The following is an 18,946-nucleotide window of genomic DNA, read 5'->3' on the forward strand; positions in this document are numbered from 1 at the left end:
GCCATAGTTGAACTTTTCTACTTTGGATTTTAAACAGACGTGAAAAGAGTGTCAATGAAGTCATATATGATCATATTGTCTTCAAGGAGGTTTGATTCATTGTATTGAGTTCATCCTGTTGCTTTACCCTTTAAGAATGTAGTACAGTACCTTCAGAATTAATCTGAAATGTGGAGTAGATTATTTCAAAGGCCCCTTTTTTGCTCCAGCATTCAGTTTCTCAATCTGTTACGCATATCATATGTGTTTGGAGCACTTAACTTAAAGAATTTAGACATATAAACACATTGTTGACTGGGGAACTTTTGCAGAAATTAATGCTTGAGACGTTAATACAGCTCCAGTTAATAATGTATTAAGAAATATTCCTGGTAGAGAACAATGTTAATATAACTGCACAGCTGTTACATCGGATATTTTAAAAGCCATCCAGCCTATCTTAGAAGTAATTTTTGATGCTTAGAATTACCCTCCTGCTCCCAAATCCCCTGATTCATTCCAAGCTGACCAGACTTGTATGTCAAGAACACTCATAAAGCTGTGGTTTAGGCCCCAGATATCATTAGTAAGCATTCCTGTGAAGAGATGTCATTTTGCATCCTTCCAAATTAAGACTCAAGTTTTCATCCTTGCATTAGGTTTTGAGAAATTTTTTAAATAGTGGTGAAATTTGGATCAGTGCTGTTCACATCACACTGTTCAAAGTGTGGTCTCTAAACTGTTGCCAGTCTAAAATTAAAAAAGGGGATTACTCCAGAAAGTCATCCAGCCAAGCACACTGTTTTATCCACCTGACAGTTTTTGTTTTTGGTTTTTCTCTCCATAGGAAGACTTTCTGGGTGTATGAAGCAGTACATTGAATGACATTCTGCAGCACATTTCTTGTCTTGTCTCAGTGAGAACTTTGAGTAGCATAGCTTTACATGTTATTTCAGCATGATAATCAGGAGAATGTCAAACAGTTGTGGTTTACCAGCAGTGTTTATTGTGGGATTCGGAGACTCCTGTTTCATGCAGGGGTGGTCAGCAAATGCCTTAAGGAAGAGGCAGGGCCTGATGTGGGTCTTGAAGGATGCCTAAGAGTTATACAGCCAAAGAGATGCTACAAGGGCAATCGTATGGATGAAGAATTAAAGAAGCAGTCTTGTGTTGAGAATAGAGAGGGTGTGAATCTGATGAAAATGGGATACTGGGGAAAGACATGATGAGTCATAAACCTGAAAAACAGTAGACTGGAGCCAGATCCGAGAGGCCTTAATCCAGATAAAGGAAGTTGGAGATTATTTTTGGAGGGAGAGCAATTAAAGCACTTGAACCAAAGGCATGACCCCATCAAAGTATGTTTTAGGAAGATTAGTCTGACAGTGTTGTTGGTACAGGCTACATTTTCACTAGAGGAGAGAGAGAAAGATTTGTTAGGAAGCCATTTGTACAGTTACCAGGTATGGTGATGAAGTTTGAACTAGGGTACAGGGCATGGGGATAAGAAGTGAACCAGATTCCAGAGATCTTTCTAAAAGGATTCATGGAGTGGGATGTACAGAGCATGGGAGGAATAAAAAACAACCGAGGTGTGGCACTTAATCAAGTGAACAGAAACTGTATGACCCAATCCATCAGTTTTCAAATGAGTTTATTTGTATCTAGGCATCTAGTATTGTGCTAGGGAGTGAGGAGACCCCAGTACTTGAGAATTTCTGTTCATCTATCCAGCTGGAGGGGGCTTTCATCCCTAGTCTGGACGAGAAAGAAGAACTGGATTGGGTAGAAACTGAGTTTGTTAAAGGTCAGAGACATAACAGTTAAATTTTTAAAATATTATTTTAAATTGCCTTTCTCTTTCCTAAGGTGCTGATAGCTTATTGGATGTGAGTTCTGAAGCTGACCAGCAAGATCTTCTTGTCCTATTGCAAGCAAAAGTTGCTTCTCTTACCTTACACAATAAGGAATTACAAGATAAATTACAGGTAGGTAAATAGATCACTACCATAGTCTGTTCAGTCGGGTCAAGCTATTTGATTTCTCAGGGTTAGTTGGGTATTTTGTTTTAGACACCAACATTGGTTTCTTCTTTTTAAAATATAATTACCCTTTAGCATTTTATACCTTCAAATTTGTTTCTTGAGACTTAGTCTTAACTTATTATTTGTATAAACTGGTAAATTATATAATTATATACTTAGTATGATATATATGACAATAGATAGCTATATGCACACCATATATATGACTAGTCATTCATTTAGTAAAGTTGATCATTTCGCAGATTTAAGAATGTGGTAAGAAGTAGGGCAACTACAATAATATGAGAAACAAAGAAAAATTTGAGTCAGAAGCTCTGCAGCCAAAACAGGTCTTGCGTTTTTAAAGTGGCAAACATAATCTGTCCTTTGAGAGCACAGAATAAGCTTAGTGTTGTTAAGCCTGACTCTTGTGTCCCAGACCAAATTTTTTCATGGGGCAAGAGGATGCATGCAGAAGGATACTGCTGCTCCCCCATACTCAAGGTTTGGATTTGCTCCCCAATTGCAGTTGCTTGCTCATCTAACCACACCTTTGGTGTCATTTCATTCTTGCCTTCTTTCCAGGCCAAAACACCCAGGGAAGGGGAAGCAGACCTGAGCTTTGACTCTTACCATTCTACTCAAACTGACTTGGCCCCATCCCTGGGCAAACCTAGTGAAAACCCTCCTCTAGACTCCAAACCATCTCCATCTGTCATAACACATTCCTCAAGTAAATCCACTCTCGACAGTGATGTCAGAATCCAGCAACTCCAAGAGGTTTTACACGACTTGCAGAAGAGACTGGAGAGCTCTGAAGCGGAGAGGAAACAGCTGCAGGCCGAGCTCCAGACCAGGAGGACAGAATCAGTGTGCTTAAACAACGCCGAGATCTCGGAGAACGGCTCCGACCTCAGCCAGAAACTTAAAGAGACTCAGAGCAAATACGAGGAAGCTATGAAAGAAGTCCTGAGTGTGCAGAAGCAGATGAAGCTGGGCCTGGTCTCACCAGAAAGCGTGGACACTTACTCGCACCTGCATGAGCTGAGGATCACCGAGGAAGAAATGGACGTGCTCAAGCGGGACCTCCAGGGCGCCCTGGAAGAAAGTGAACGAAATAAAGAGAAAGTGAGAGAGTTAGAAGAGAAGCTGGCAGAAAGGGAGAAAGAGGCAGTTATTCAGCCACCAAGGGAGGAGTACGAGGAAATGAAAAGTTCCTATTGCACGGTGATTGAAAATATGAATAAGGAGAAAGCATTTTTGTTTGAGAAATACCAAGAGGCACAAGAAGAAATCACAAAACTGAAAGATACATTGAAAAATCAGATGACCCAGGAGGCGGGTGATGAAGCTGAGGACATGAAAGAGGCCATGAACAGGATGATCGATGAACTCAACAAGCAGGTGAGTGAGCTGTCCCAGCTGTACAAAGAGGCCCAGGCAGAGCTGGAGGATTACCGGAAGAGGAAGTCTCTAGAAGATGTCACAGCTGAATATATCCATAAAGCGGAGCATGAGAAGCTGATGCAAGTGACCAATGTATCCAGAGCCAAGGCTGAAGAGGCACTGTCCGAAATGAAGTCTCAGTATTCAAAAGTGCTAAATGAGCTGACCCAGCTCAAACAGTTGGTAGATGCACAGAAAGAGAACTCTGTCTCCATCACGGAGCATTTGCAGGTGATAACCACTCTGCGGACCACTGCCAAAGAGATGGAGGGAAAAATAAGCAGTCTGAAAGAGCACCTGGCGAGCAAGGAAGGGGAGGTGGCAAAGCTGGAGAAACAGCTCCTAGAGGAGAAGGCGGCCATGACCGACGCGATGGTGCCCCGGTCTGCCTACGAGAAGCTCCAGTCGTCTTTGGAAAGCGAAGTGAGTGTGTTGGCCTCAAAATTAAGGGATTCCGTGAAAGAGAAAGAGAAGGCCCATTCAGAGGTTGCCCAGATTAGAAGTGAGGTCTTGCAGATGAAAAGGGAAAAGGAAAACATTCAGACTCTCTTGAAATCCAAAGAGCAGGAAGTAAATGAACTTCTGCAAAAATGCCAGCATGCTCAGGAAGAACTCGCAGAAATGAAGAGACATTCTGAGAGCTCCTCAAAACTGGAAGAGGATAAAGACAAGAAGGTTGGTGAGACTGTTGCTATTGAATTTCTAGCTAGCAAACGCTAGCACTTTGAACCTTCATTTACTGAAGTTAGCATTTTTAGCATTTGTTAGCACTAAGCTATTGTGAAAGCGCTAAGGCTCCACACAGGACTCCATTTGTCCCCAGTGCCACATTAAAAATAGTAGGGTGGACATTTATTTAAAAAGAGAGAGTGAGAAAGCCCTCATCTACTACTTCCCTCACACCAGAGTATTTTCAAATGTGTGGTACATATTTTCCCCTTAAAAATTATTTTACAGAAGCTCTGCCAAGTGTCGGGGGCCAGAAGTGAACCCACCAGCTGAGAAGTATTTGTGGTCCATCTTAAACTTCTACTCTGTTGGAATCCAGACAGATTTCCTCTGTCATATGGAAAATCAATTACTGCCAGACTTGATACTGCTTCCCTAAACCCCATGAGCTTTCCCTGGAGTCAGTGTAAAAGCCCTCCCTGGTCCTCATTTTCAAAGGTGTGCAACAGGAGAGAAAGGGAGGAATGTGGGGGGTCAGGCAACTCGAGATGGGCTGAGCATGGAGGAAGGCGGAGAGTAAAGGGAGAAGTGAAGCATGCTTCTGTGCTGGGATCTGCTCTGCATCCCCAGATGCCCAGTCTCCTGGGTTAGATGTTCTGAATGACATTCACTAGAGAATTATTTATCTTTTATTCCTTTATTATAATGAATGTTTCCAAAAGAGCTTCCAAAGCTGTGGGGGTGAGGATTGTCTTCACTACAAGGTAGGATATCAGAGATACCAGGGTTCCCAGAACTTATTTCTGATTGCCTATGGCAGCAGTAGGGAACAAAGCCTAGCTGGTTCCAAATATAGAATACCTGAAATTCAGTTTTTTTTTTTTTTTTAACAGTCCCCCATCTTAAGGATGAAGGGAATCCACATAACAGCTATTGTTACCTTCATGGCCCCAAGCATAGTCTCATTCCTGGGCTCTTGTCTGCATAGGCTTGTTGGTTTCCCTGATTCTTACCTGTTTTTGTTTCATTGTATGGCTTTTCTTTGAAAAATTAAGAAAAGGGATTGCTCCAGGCCCAGAGGCCAGTCGAGGCTGTGTTCCAGTGGAGAAACAGCTGGTGTTTTGCCTCTGTGGGTACCTGCTCTCCTGATAAGAGCTTTCCTTTCTCGCTAGATAAGTGAGATGTCCAAGGAGGTCACCAAGTTGAAGGAGGCCCTGAACAGCCTCTCACAGCTCTCCTACTCTGCCAGCTCCTCCAAGAGGCAGAGCCAGCAGCTGGAGGCACTGCAGCAGCAGGTCAAACAGCTGCAGAACCAGCTGGCGGTGAGTGGGCCTGTTTCCATGGCTGGCTGGGGGGTAGGGGTGGGGGACAGGTGGGAACGAGCAGAAAGCTGCCCAGCCTAAAGAGTGTCATGCTTCAGTGAGCAGTTAACTAAAGACCTTTAGGTGAGGGCCAGAGAGGGAGCTGGTGGGTTTCCCAGTCATTATCAGCAATGAGAATGGGTTCCATGTGTCACTGGGAAGGGAGGAGTCTGCGAGATAGTGGCAGGAGCCTTCTTGTCTTGTTCCCTCTTCCACTTACTTGCTCCCCTTTCTCCGTTTTTCTGCTTCAGTAGTTACTGTCTCTGGCAGCGGCTCGAGATGTTTCTTATTAGGGGGCCATGTTGTCTGGTGGTTGTATATCCACATGTCTGAAGCTGCTTCTTGGCCCCTCTCCTGATTTCACCCAGGAAAGCTCTTTCACGTCTGTACTCGTTTCTGGTGGCTGTTGGAACAGAGCAACAGAAACTTGGTTTAAAACAACACAGATTTATTACTGACAGTCCTGGAGATCAGAAGTTCAAAGAAATCAGTTTCACAATAGTAAAGTCAAGGTCTCAGCAGGCTGGTTCCTTCTCAAGGCTCTAAGGGGAGAATCTGGTTGTCTTTTCTAACTTCTGGAGGCTGCCTACTTTCCTTGGCTCGTGGCCCCTCTCTCATCCCCAGAGCACATCACTCCAGCCTCTGGTTCTGTCCTTCCATTTCCTCCTTCCACCTTTGACCTTTTCCGCAGTCCATGGGGTCGCTAAGAGTTGGACACGACTGAGCGACTTCACTTTCACTTTTCACTTTTATGCACTGGAGAGGGAAATGGCAACCCACTCCAGTGTTCTTGCCTGGAGGATCCCAGGGACAGGGGAGCCTGGTGGGCTGCCATCTATGGGGTCACACAGAGTCAGACACGACTGAAGCAACTTAGCAGCATAGGACCCTAGTGGAGAAGGCAATGGCACCCCACTCCAGTACTCTTGCCTGGAAAATCCCATGGACGGAGGGGCCTGGTAGGCTGCAGTGCATGGGGTTGCTAAGAGTCGGACACGACTGAGCAACTTCACTTTTACTTTTCACTTTCATGCACTGGAGAAGGAAATGGCAACCCACTCCAGTGTTCTTGCCTGGAGAATCCCAGGGACAGGGGAGCCTGGTGGGCTGCTGTCTATGGGTCGCACAGGGTCGGACACGACTGAAGTGACTTAGCAGCAGCATAGGACCCTAGTAATCACATTTAAGGTCCACCCAGATAATCAGTATAATCTTTCTTTCCATCTCAGGATCCTTAATCTAAAAGATCCCTTTTGACTGATAGGTAACATTTACAGATTCCAGGGATTAGGATATGGGCATTTTTGAAGGGCCTCTCAGGTTGAGAGACTGAGAGGCCAGGGTGGTGGGTGGTTCCTTCACGTGGATACTGAAGTCAATCAAGCGATGACAGAAGCAGGACCAGAAAGGAAGACAATGATCAGAAGACAAAGCTATAGAATATGTAAAGTTTTAACTGTTGTGTGCTCACTCAGTTGTATTCGAATCTTTGTGACCCTGTGGACTGTAGCCCACCAGACTCCTCTGTCCATGGGATTTTCCAGGCAAGAATACTGGAGTGGGATCCATTTCCTCCTCCACCTCCCCAACCAAGGGATTGAACCCAAGTCTCCAACATCTTCTGCATTGGCAGGCGCATTCTTTACCACTGAGCCATCTGGGAAACCCTTTAGTTGATAAGGGTATGTGATGTTTTCTACATGAAGATTAGGTTACCCTGGACTGTTGCTGGCTTCCACTTACATGAACTTGGATTTTGTGATTTCTTCAGTACAGATCAATAATAGTGAATTCAGATTTCTACAGTCCTTACTCCATCTGGCCACAAAGTTCAAAACCAGCTTTTTTTATGTTACCAGCTCTAGCAGTGGAGTAGTAGTCAGGGAAGGAGAAGATGCTCTTGACTTTTGCAGTCATTTTTCTGATCAAGTGGTTATCACAGACTCATAGATAAAGTAATAATGGTTTATATAGTCATTCTTACAATTATCCAATGTGCATTTAATGAGCTTCTATGTATCAGTAATGTACCAGGTGTCCATGATTCAATAAAAATGAATAAGACACAGTCCTGCTTTCATGGAATATAATGGCTTACTGTGTACTCAGTGTGGTAAGCGTTCGTTGAGAGATGACCAACATCTCTCAACATGGGTGTAGAAAGGTGTAGAAAGGCAATGTGCATAGCCAATCTGGGTAAGTCTTGGAAGGCTTCCTGCAGGAAGTGATGCTTGTACTGAATCTTAGATGAGTAGGAGGCAGCAGGGATATGGCATTTAGATGGCCCATGGTGGCTGTAGCAAGCACAGTTCCAATGGAGTGGAGGTGTGGAGTGTGGATGGCTGGAGGCTGGAGAAGTGACTAAGGAGCTAGGTATCTGCAGGAGCTGAAGAGAAACAGTGGGAGGCAGGAGAAGTCTAATGCAGATTTACTAGAAAGACAGGAGATGGTGGGGGGGGAGTGGGATGCTTTCAACTGAGATCTTGGCGATAATGACTGAGGCAGGGAGGTAACCATAAGAGTGAGTGGCTGGAAGGAAGAGAGACAGGTCATGAAGCTGAGATTGAGGGACTGAGAGGCCAGGGTGGTGGGTGGTTCATCCACGTAGATACTGCAGTCAGCCAAGTGATGACAGAGAAGCAGGACAGGAAAGGAAGACAGTGATCAGAAGACAAAGCTATAAATGATGGAGTGGAGGGAACCAAGAGGTGGGAGGAATCAGCACAGAGAGAGCTACCAAGTACACTTCCTAGTGGCATGAACTTCAAAGATCGAGGTTTCCAAGGTTGTCCTTGAATGGGAAGGATACCTTATATCTGACATTGATGGGAAGGAGGTAAGAATAGATACTGATGGACTTCAGTTGATTTTTTAAGTGATCCATACGTGATAGTTTTGATTTCCATCAGGAAATAAGAAGAAAGGCCTCTTCTTAGAAGAGTTAAGAGCCGAGGTGAGATCCTTGAAATAGTCACTGAGAGGAACTGGAATAATATCTCAGCAAGAAGAAATAAGAGCATTAACAGTTGTACTGAGGGGCCATGTGAGATTGGGGTCATCACCCTGTTCACCTCCTCAGTACACTGACAACTAAATCATTGAATTCCCCAGGGGTTATATACCACTGACCATACAGTAGGTGATCAACAACTCTTTTTATAAGATTACATTTTAAAAATTAAATTAATAAATATTTGCTCATTGAGAAAAGTTGAAAGATTAAAAACAACAACTCTGAAGAAGCTACTCTAGAAACACATTGTCTATAATTTAACCACTCAGAGACAGTAACTGCATTTGATGTAGTTCCTTGCACTGTTGTTTACTTTGTGTGAATACATTTGCCTAAGTATGTGTACATATATTTGTTTAAACAAACATGGGATTATCAACTACTTTTTACAGGAATTTTCTTCCGGAGTTCAAGATATGTAAGATTTTTTTTCCCCTAAGAATATTGACAAGTGTTCCAAACCACACACCCCATCAAGTCCACAGCAATTTCAAAAACTTCCTGTGCTAGTTGCTGGAAGGAATCACTAGGGTAGCATTTGGCCACAGTCTTCTCCTAGGATTTTTTTGAAGGTCTCCTAAGCCCCTGATGGTGGTTCAGATGGTAAAGAATGTGCCTGCAATGCTGGAGACTTGGGTTCAATCCCTGGGTCGGAAAGATCCCCTGGTGAAGGGAATGACAACCTACTCCAGTATTCTTGCCTGGAGAATTCCATGGATAAAGGAGCCTGGCGGACTCCAGTCCATGGGATCTCAAGAGTCAGACACGACTGAGTGACTCACACACAACAAGCTCTTGAACAGTGTCAAATTGTCTCTTTCTAGGAATGCAAGAAACAACACCAGGAAGTGATATCTGTTTACAGGATGCATCTTCTGTACGCCGTGCAGGTATGATGTCTGGGGATCCTAAAGAGACACCGCAGCAGGGCTTGTCCAGATCCTCGTCCTGAAACTAGCAGAACGGATGCGAATTTGAGGAGATGGATTTTCAATGGAAAGCTGTTTCAAATACCTTCTGCTTTGCTTTGCATTTTGTGTTGGGAGCCCCTTCCCCTGTTAATGGGGAGCTGCCTCCTTTGTTGACTGCTGAATGAGGAGGTGGCCATTGCACGCCCCACTCCACCCCCCATCCAATCAGGAGAAGGAGTCTGGGGGTTACTTTCTGGGCCTGAGCATATTCACTGAGCCATTGGTGCCGTCGCACTCCTGGGATGATCAGTGTTCTGAGACTGGCTGGGCTCTCATTTGCTGTTAAGGCTCTAGAAATCCTTTGTTGAGGGCTCTGCTGGGAGACCCAGCCTCCTTGTCCTCCTTTTCTTCTGGAGGAAAAAGATCAGGGCCCTTGCTTTGCCTCAGTTCCTCCTGGAAATGTGGGAATGGGTAGGGCTCACATTTCCTGGGAAGGTCGAGGGGGCCCAATTTCTGCCTGCCAGTCATCTCACTCCCTAGGTGAGGCAGTGCCAGGATTTAGGTTCTAGTGAGTGTCATTTTGTTTTATTTTAAACCTTTTTGACATTCACTTTTCTAACAAGCATTCAGCCCCCCTCTGCCCTTATTGTTTTCTGCATTTTGACACTCCTGTGGGACAGCAGCCTCTGCCTTTTATTCATCTCCTTCCTCACCACCCCCACAACGTCCCACGTGCGTTGTGTCCAAGGCATGATATCATAGGTTATTCTAATGAGTGTCTTGTGTTGGAATTTCCTAGGGCCAGATGGATGAAGATGTCCAAAAAGTACTGAAGCAGATCCTTACCATGTGTAAGAACCAGTCCCAGAAGAAGTAAAGTGGATTCCTTGGCAGGACACTGGCCCCTTGTTGTCCACCTTTGTGTTACATCCAGAGTTGTCGGCAGCCACTGCCATTGTTCTCATTCGTGGTATCACTGTGACCCTTATCATAGAACTTCTTCCCTTTCCAGAGACTTCTGAGGCAGGTCCCTGGAGAAGCCTGTCCTCCTTAGAACCGCTGAGAGACTTCAGAGCAGCAGAGGGGAAAGATGCTGTCACCCTCCACTTCTGACCAGAGCTGGGATCAGTCACGCTCAGGAGTCTGGTCCCTGCACTGGCAGCGGAGTATCTTCCCTGGTACCTGCCTAGCTAAGGGGCTCCATGGCTGCATGACACGACGCCCCATGCAGCCGTGCTTCTGTTCCTACAGCAGGGTTTTCTTTACCTTCGGTTTCCTACCCCCCCCAAACACAACTTAATTTCTAACCAAATTAGTATGACACTAGTTATGCACTATGTGCTTAAGATCCTTTATTGTGATATCCTGTGGATTTAAAAAACTTTAATTCCATCTTTTTTCCCCATCTGCCTTATATTTCTCACCACCCTGCTTGTCAATCTTACAGTCAGATGAGCACTATTAACTTAAATATGAAGTTTAAAAACGAAAGCAAATTGTCCTTAAAAGTTCTTTCTTAAGTACATCGCTGACATGTTGCAAATTTTCTATGCAAACTTGGCTCCTGCTGTTTGTTATCCACGAAGCTCAGGAAATCCAAACATTTGTGTTTCAACAAGGGACAGTAAACTGTGTGTTTACAGCCAAAAGAAATGCCTCATAGTTTTTAACCTCAATTTTTTAAAAGTGTTTTTTTTTTCTGTACAATATTTTTATTGGCTCTTAAAGATGTTTTCATATCTAAATCCCTAAGTAAGTGAAATTTACATTAGACTATATTAACAAAGTATTTTTTAGGTAATCATGCTTAAGACTTTATATATATAACTTTTTCCTCCACGTTTTCAGCTATAGCAGAAGGTGGTTATATATTCCACTCAAAATGAGCTGCCACCAACACCCCTAGACTTTCTGCCATTTGTTCTTAGGACTGTAGCACGTCTTTAAATATAGTAAATCCTCTTTAGCCCATTGAATATTTCTGAGTGCCCCAACTCTACCAGCACCTGTAAATTACCTCGGAAAGGACTGTGAGTACCAGTGGGTTTTTCAACTTTGAAACAAAAAATCCTGGTAAACGTTCCAGTGCCTAGCCGAGGTCTTGGGAGAAAACATCTCTGTTCCCTTTACTTTCAGGTTAAAAATGTTTCTGACTTGCTTGCAGCTTCCTTTATGGCCTTGATCTTATTGAGGGATGTAAACTGAAGACAGAAGTCTCTAACGTATAGAACTGTTAAGTGTAGGCCGGCTCTGACGGAGCTGCCTGCGCTCAGAGGCCACTTGGCAGCCCTGTGCTGAATGAGGGCCAATGACAGCGAAGCAGAAACGGCTTTCGAACTTGGTGTTACTTTTCTTAAGTTGTTTATAGTTCAGCAATTTCGAACATGCTCCAAAGAAAAATGTGAAAGGACTTTCTGTCACAGCACTTAAGAAAACACAAAACCACCCTCCCCACCCCCACACAGAAATGCTGCAGAGTGTAAAACTTGAGACATTTTGTAGGACGCCTGACAAAGTGTAGCCTTTTATCTTGTTTCAGGATATTTATTTCAAGTACTCTGGTTAAATACTGAAGTTACATGCTGTAGTTTAGCATTTTGCCTTGTAATTTACAGAAAAGTATTGCGGAAAATAAACTTTTGTTTCGTTTTGCATCTCCCTTGTTGATTTGGGCGCCTTCCTTAGCATGCCCTGTAAGGCTTCTGAAGATCAGCGACGGTTTTATACCCTGTGTCGTGTTCAGCAGGTGGCCGTTGTCTGCCGTCTCTCACGCAACATGTCATACCATTCCCGTCTTCTAGCTCCTGGGACCACCTTGAACTCTGCCCCAATCATCAGCCGCTTTTGAACACTTGCATCACAGTTATTTCATTGAAAAGTGCCTCTCAGTTGATCTGCAGTCTTTTTTTTTTTAACTAGTTAAAAGCCTCCATTAGATTTTTTTTTTCTCTTCTATTTTGAAAAAGTAAAAAATGTATGCTAAGTCACTTCAGCCCTATCTGACTCTTTGTGACCCTATGGACCGTAGCCTGCCAGGCTCCTGGGTCCATGGGATTCTCCAGGCAAGAATACTGAAGTGGGTTGCCACGCCCTCCTCCAGGGGATCTTCCTGACCCAGGGATTGAACTCGTGTCTCTCATATCTCCTGCATTGGCAGGTGGGTTCTTGACCACTAGTACCACCTGGAAAGCCTGAAAACATACACATGGTTTATTTTTAAAAAGTCGGATACATTATCCTGTCACATTAAAAAGTTAATTCATTCCTGAAAAAAACTCCTGTAGGGTGAATTCTTGCAGGTTGAAATCATAATTAAAACACCAGATGACAATGAAATGGGTGCAATTATTTAAGTAGCTCACATTCTTTATAGCACAGTGTAACAAGGCCATCTCCCTTTGCTCACAACACAGTTCTGCTGCCTCTCAGCTCCTGCTGCCAAGGCATACCGTAATACTCGACTGAACCCTTGCTCACCTCCTCCCTCTGAAAAGAAAAAGAACAAAAGATACCAAGGAAAATAATGCAAAAATATAATGTCTGAGGCTATTGTTATTTTAAATTATCAAGTGCATGCTCCCTAAAAAGAGCTTACCTCGACAGAGGCCAACCGTTCAACTCAGAAAATAATTTCTTGGGGACACTCAAATGAGGACTTAACCTAGATAAATCCAAACCAGGCTTCTTAAATGGAAAGAACTGTCATATGCCAACGGCACGGTAAGAAAAGAAACGGTCATCCCTCGATGATTCTATATCACAGTATAATTGTAGGATAAATGAGATAAACTGAAAGTAAGTCTCTCCTTCTGATCCTTAGTTGACCTCCCCAGAAGCAACAACTATTTGGTTTCTTGAATGACTTAAAGACAGTCTGTGTCTATATGTATTGGATCTTAAAGAACATTTTGGCCACCCTTTTACTTTCCTCTTTAAATATGGAAACTTCATTCATTCTTCAGGACCATACTTTTTCCACCTAAAATATCCAAGATTGTTGTTTGTCAGCACACAAATCTCATCCTTTTTAACTGCTGCATAATGGTTCATAGTATAATTGTGCTGTATTTTATTAAACTAGCTCCTCATTGATGGGCATTTAGTCTGCTTCCAGTATTTTACAGCCCTAAAACTGATGTGATGACTATGCTGTGAATAAATGTCTGTATGTATATGTGTGAGCATCGTTTGGGTAATTTTCAAATTATCCGTTTGCACACTGGCTTTCCATCAGGTGATACAGGAATGCAGAGAAGGAAAAAGTAGAATAGCCTGTGGATCATCACAGTCAGTGAGAAAGAATGGCCTTTTTCTTCACATGGATTACATAAGAGCCATCAACTTATTTTTATTCCGTAAACTTTCAGACTGACTCCAAAGCCTTTAATAATTCAACTCACTGATCTTAAGATCAACACATGATACGCTGTGTGGGGAAAATGCTCCCAAAATACGTTGACACATGACCTTTTGCCATGTGGCATAACTGGAATGCTGGGTGCTGACAGCAGTTGAAACACCACCCAGCCAAGAAGGGGGTGATGTAAGGTTTAAAAGGCAGACTGCAAGGCAGAGACTGAGCTGAAAAAAGCAATAGAGGCAGTCACGGGAGCAGTTTCTGTTCACCTTCTCAGGGCAGAGAACTGTCAAGCATTCACGGAGTGTGTGGCACATTTGTGAAGCAAAGGACAAAAGCGCATTGATGACAGTCCATAATTGGGCCAACAGGAGCTGGTAGAGGGAGCAGTCGATGTGGGTGGGTTCCAGTAGATTTAAAGGCTCCTTTGAGGAGATGGAGGTGAGTAGAAGGGAAGAGTCATTTCTGCACATTCACTATAAGCCAAGCCCTAAAAATGGGAAGAAACTATTTCAAGAATGGTGACTGGATATACCAGATTGTTAGTGGAGAATGTGGAGGGGGAAGAGAGGAGCAAGACATGGTCAAATAATGTAGGATTTAACAAAGGAGAAGGGTAGTAAGAGTTACCTGTGTGTCACCATCAGATGTTTTTAAACCTATACATTTACATCAGGTTAAACACACTCTTCATAGGCAGGATAACACCCTCCCAAAGAGGCTCATGTCCCAATTCCTGGGAATTTAAATAGTTATGTTATATGGCAAAGGAAAATTAAGTTCTCAGAATTAAAGTTGTTAATCAGCTGGCCTGATTAGCCTGATACAGAGATTATCCTGGGTTATCTGGGTGAGCCTGCTGTAATAAAAAGGCTCTTGTAAAGCAGAGGAGGGAGTCAGAGATTTAAAGATGCTATATTGCTGACTGACAAGATGGAAGAAGAGCCGAGAACCAAGGAAGGTGGGTGGTTCTAGAAGCTGGAAAAGGCAAGAAAACAATTCTCGCTGAGATCCTCTAGCCCAGCCATGGTCATTGCAGACTTTTGACCTCCAAAAAGAGGAGATAATAAATTCCTGTCGTTTTAAGCTGCTAAGTTTGTGATGACTTGTTATAGCAGCAAGACATAACAGAGGCCAGAACCTCTAAGAACGGGGAGCTCCTGAGGATGACAGTTTACTGTTATTGAATGTGAATAAAAAGCCAGGCACTCTGCTGGATGCTAAAGGTTCAGTGGTGAGTCTAAAGCTCCTGCTCACAGGACCTCACATCGGTGGACCTGCCACCGAGCAGACATTCCATGTTCGCTGGATGGCTGGGTGGGTGGAGATTTAGATGGATGAATTGCTTATAAGGCCCTGCATCATGATCTCCTCTTAGGCTGACTCATTCTGTCTCTCTCCCTCTCTTTCTTCACGTATTTATTTTTGGCTGTGCTGGGTCTTCGTTGCTGTGTGCGGGCTTTCTCTAGTTTTGGCAAATGGGGGCTTCTCTTTGTGGTGGCTTCACTCGTTGCAGAGCATGGGCCCTAGGGTGTATGGGCTCAGTGTCCTCTTTCTCTCATTCTTAGTTGAACCTCTTGTTGTTCCTTGAATCGATTAAATTTGCTCTGTCCCCAGGCCTTTGTGCTTGCTATTAACATCCTATAATGCTCTTCTTGACATTTGCCTGATTTGTTCCTTTATTTCCTGTGGTGCCTCCTCAATGCCACCTTGTCAGAGAAGTCCTCCTTAACGACCCTGTATAAACCAGCACAGCCCTCCCCAGCTGCCCACATCACTTTCTAGATCCCTTGCAGGGCTTTGTTTTTCTTTGTATAATTTGTTACTTTCAAGTAAGGTGGTTCATCCCTTTCCCAAAGCTGGACCCCTTAGCAGGGGCCTGAGACCAACTAGAAGAAGGTTTTCTCCTAATTCACACAATGCATGCTCAGTCACTTCAGTCGTGTCCGACTCTGCGACACCATGGACTGTAGCCAGCCAGGCTCCTCTGTCCATGGGATTCTCCAGGCAAGAATACTGGAGTGGGTTGCCATTTCCTTCTCCATAATTCACACAAAGTTGCTGCCTATTCCCTAAGCCATCTGCCTTTTTCTAACTTGCAGAGACATCGGTGTTTATTAGCAGCCCTATGTTTTTCTTCACCTGATAGAACAAGCTCCAAGAGAGCAAAATCTTCATTGCTTTGCCTGCTGTTGCTTGCCTAAGGCTTAAAAAGAGCAGTGTCAGGCACATGGTAGGCATTCAGTAGGTATTTTTCCTTAAAGGGATGGACAGATACATGGAGAAACTCTCAAGTAAATGGAGCGTGAACAGCCTCATGTGTGGGACTATGAGACCACAGATGGGACACCAAGGGCGCTCAGAAGAAAGACATCCAACCCTGCCTTGAGAGGCCGGAAAATGTGTTTTAAAAAATTACACAGTCCGTGAGAAACTTTATTTGGATTTCCTTGTCCTCAAGTTTCACAGTTCCTGGGTTTGGAATAATCTGGAGATAATCACATTTGATTGGTGATTGGAAAACTGTAGAAGGAACCATCTACACATGGTTGGTTCCTCTATGTGATTTCTGCAATAGTGTAATACTTAATCAGGATAAAGGGAGGAACTTTGTGTGAACAGATTGTATTAATAAAAGCACTGTCCCAGATGACTAGCATTTCAATTCAGAGTCAGTAAACAGAACTGAAGCACACCTACTATTGAGACAGAAGGGAAAGGGCAGGACACAAATGCTAGATGATGGAGTGAGGCTGTTGGGGTGCAATAAAGACCAGCTGGAACCAGCTGAAACCAAGGGGGCTGTAACAGTGGCCGGGTCATTGATCTTTAGCTCATTATACCTTCATTGTAATATTAGAAATCACTCCCCTTATGCCATGCCAGTTCTGACGTGGGACATAAAAGGCCAAAAAGTGGGCAGTGGCCCAGTTCCTGGGAAATCCCTACACTGGTGGCTCAGACGGTAAAGAATCTGCCTGCAATTCAGGAGACCCAGCTTCTCCCCTGGAGAAGGGAATGGCAACATACTTCAGTATTCTTGCCTGGGAAATCCCATGGACTGAGGAGCCTGGTGGGCTACAGTCCATGCGATCACAAAGAGTCAGGCATGACTGAGCGACTAACACTTCCTGAAATAGCAAGATTCCTCCCTATGAAATTACTTAGACCATAAAACCCTATGGCCCCATGCCCTGAGGTCGCTCTCACTGAGCCGACTGCATGCTAGCTATGGAATGTGTATCTCTCTAAATAAATTTGCTTTCCCTTTACTGTGGCTTGCTCTTGAATTCTCTCTTGCACTAAGCCAAGAACCCTCACTTGGCAGTCTATCCTAAGGATTCCTGCAGACTCCAAGACGTGGTGATATTTCCCTCTCCTGCAGCTCCATAACTAAGCTTACATTTGTAGCCAAGGTTAAAATGCAAGGAAAGAAAAAAAGTCACAGAGGTTTAGAACTCTAAGAGTCTTTCAAGTTCTTCTCATCTGACTTTTAATTTTACAGATGAGGGCAACATGCTTCTGGTTAGAACTAATTAAATGGAGATGGCACCAGAGTGTTGGCTTTAGGAACGAGAATTCAGTGGCTGTTCCAGCACCTCACTTCCCCTCAGGAGGACCAGCAAAGCAAGTGTTCAGGAAAGAGAAGTTATATTTATTACTCTTGGAAACAACCTCATAAGCACTTCCAACAAGGGCAGAACATTAAAACTCTTCAACGAAGACCAACTTGTAACAAGGGTAAGGGAGATGTGTCAGAGAACAGGAAACAAGTTCTTCCTTTTTATCCTCATACATGTTAAATATTATTCATAGAATCACAAAAATCTCTGGTTTACCCTCACAGAATCCTGGAACTGGAAGGGGGTTTTAGAAAGCAAGTGGTGCAAATACTCTCACAGTAGAGGCAAGAAAATTGAGTTCCCTAGACTATGACCTACCCCAGGGCACAGAGTCCGAAGCAGAACTCTGCCATTTCAAAGCCCAGATCAGTGCTCTCATCGTGGTTTCATGCTGAGGATTCTTTTAGGAAACAGAGAATAAAGCAGGTGGGATCTTTCTGAAATTTTGGCTCAGGAGCTTGAGGGTAGAGATTTAAGCTTTAATAGGTCATCCAGGTTTAAACTTATGGGATATTAAAGCAAACTCACTTAAACAGCTCCTCCAACCTATCTCCAGAAAGGCTATCTTGGCAGTCCTAGAGCAAGGACTGGAGCAAGTCCTGGAGCAACAGCAATTAAACTTCAACCAAGGAACTGGAAAGAACAAACACTAAATGTAAACACCACCTGTCAAGTTCTTGGTAAATATTTTCCTTTTCCCTCTACTGAGCTTGCTCGTTTTTGAAAAGGAGAGGACATACCAGTTCCAATTTGACTTGTCATAGGCCCCTAACTTATTGTGGGTTTCATGACAACTCCTTAAACACAAGGCTACTTGAGCCAGTGCCATTTATTTGGGTATTGACCACAACTGCCCCTTCACCTGGCAGATCTAAATGACTGTTTTCACTGTGTGTCTTTCAGGCCGCTGAAGGTGGGTAGGATAAAGCATGGTGTATAACTTTGCGCTATGTAGTGTTTGCCAAGGGTGCCCTGTACCCTGGAAAATATTCTCTGAACTGCCAATCATTAGCAAAACTAGTGGACCATTTCTTAAGCAACAGACTCCCTACACTGCGCTCCCCTACTCACGTGTAGCGCGAATTTTTACCAGGAGAGGCAACACAGACGGTGCCAGCACCGTCAATACTTCTGAAGCTTTTCTCTCCGTGCCCCAGAGACAGAACACCGGGGAACCGCGGGGTGCAGGGAGCGCGGGAGGCGCAGGGTGTCGCCGAATATAGCCCGGGTACATCGCAGCTTTAAATAAGGTCGTGGAGCCCGAGGCCCCATTCCATCCTTCGATGGGATTTATCGCCTCTTTCCGGGCCTTCACCTCCGACAGGTAAAGTCAAATTGAGAAAAACAATACTGGGCGGTAGAGCTGCAGGAGAGGGAAATGTCAGGACGAGACTCGGGACGCCCTCATCTCGGCTGAGAGGACCGGAAAGCCTCGGCGGCGGCAACAGCTGTAGTAAGCTGGGGCAGCCCGGAATTCCGCAGGACCGGAAGTGCCCGCGTTGCCATGGCTACAGGCGCGGACGCTAGATGCTGTCCGCAGCATTCCGTTCCTATGGTAACACC

At 44.2% G+C, this 18,946-nt stretch overlaps 2 protein-coding genes and 1 long non-coding RNA gene across 24 annotated transcripts in view; 2 read left to right on the forward strand and 1 right to left on the reverse strand.

Annotated features, from left to right (window-relative positions):
• RAI14 (retinoic acid induced 14) overlaps window positions 1–12,057 on the forward strand; it is a 162,880-nt gene extending 150,823 nt beyond the window's left edge. For 14 of the 19 annotated variants that reach the window (XM_086361335.1, XM_086361339.1, XM_086361340.1 and 11 more), the window contains 5 exons: window positions 1,849–1,967; window positions 2,589–4,124; window positions 5,291–5,440; window positions 9,317–9,382; window positions 10,203–12,057. In XM_086361335.1, coding sequence (XP_086217461.1) covers window positions 1,849–1,967; window positions 2,589–4,124; window positions 5,291–5,440; window positions 9,317–9,382; window positions 10,203–10,280 — 1,949 coding nt within the window. In that variant the 3' untranslated portion in view covers window positions 10,281–12,057. The remainder of the gene's footprint in view (window positions 1–1,848; window positions 1,968–2,588; window positions 4,125–5,290; window positions 5,441–9,316; window positions 9,383–10,202) is intronic. The other 5 variants (XM_086361345.1, XM_086361346.1, XM_086361351.1 and 2 more) reach the window with 1 other exon arrangement.
• On the reverse strand, window positions 4,800–18,925 carry LOC147350209 (uncharacterized). The gene is made up of 2 exons (XR_015148646.1): window positions 18,455–18,925; window positions 4,800–5,882 (listed from the first exon to the last, which is right to left on the reverse strand). It is a non-coding gene; the product is annotated as an uncharacterized LOC147350209 (long non-coding RNA).
• TTC23L (tetratricopeptide repeat domain 23 like) overlaps window positions 18,595–18,946 on the forward strand; it is a 67,779-nt gene continuing 67,427 nt past the window's right edge. For all 4 annotated transcript variants that reach the window (XM_086361362.1, XM_086361357.1, XM_086361358.1 and 1 more), the window contains exon 1: window positions 18,595–18,707. In XM_086361362.1, the coding sequence (XP_086217488.1) occupies window positions 18,667–18,707 (41 nt within the window). In that variant the 5' untranslated portion in view covers window positions 18,595–18,666. The remainder of the gene's footprint in view (window positions 18,708–18,946) is intronic.

Source organism: Bos grunniens, chromosome 20 (genome assembly GCF_055505025.1).
Source record: "Bos grunniens cultivar Pamir isolate PY7600 chromosome 20, Bosgru_T2T1.0, whole genome shotgun sequence".
In the NCBI taxonomy this organism is placed as follows: Eukaryota; Metazoa; Chordata; class Mammalia; order Artiodactyla; family Bovidae; genus Bos; species Bos grunniens.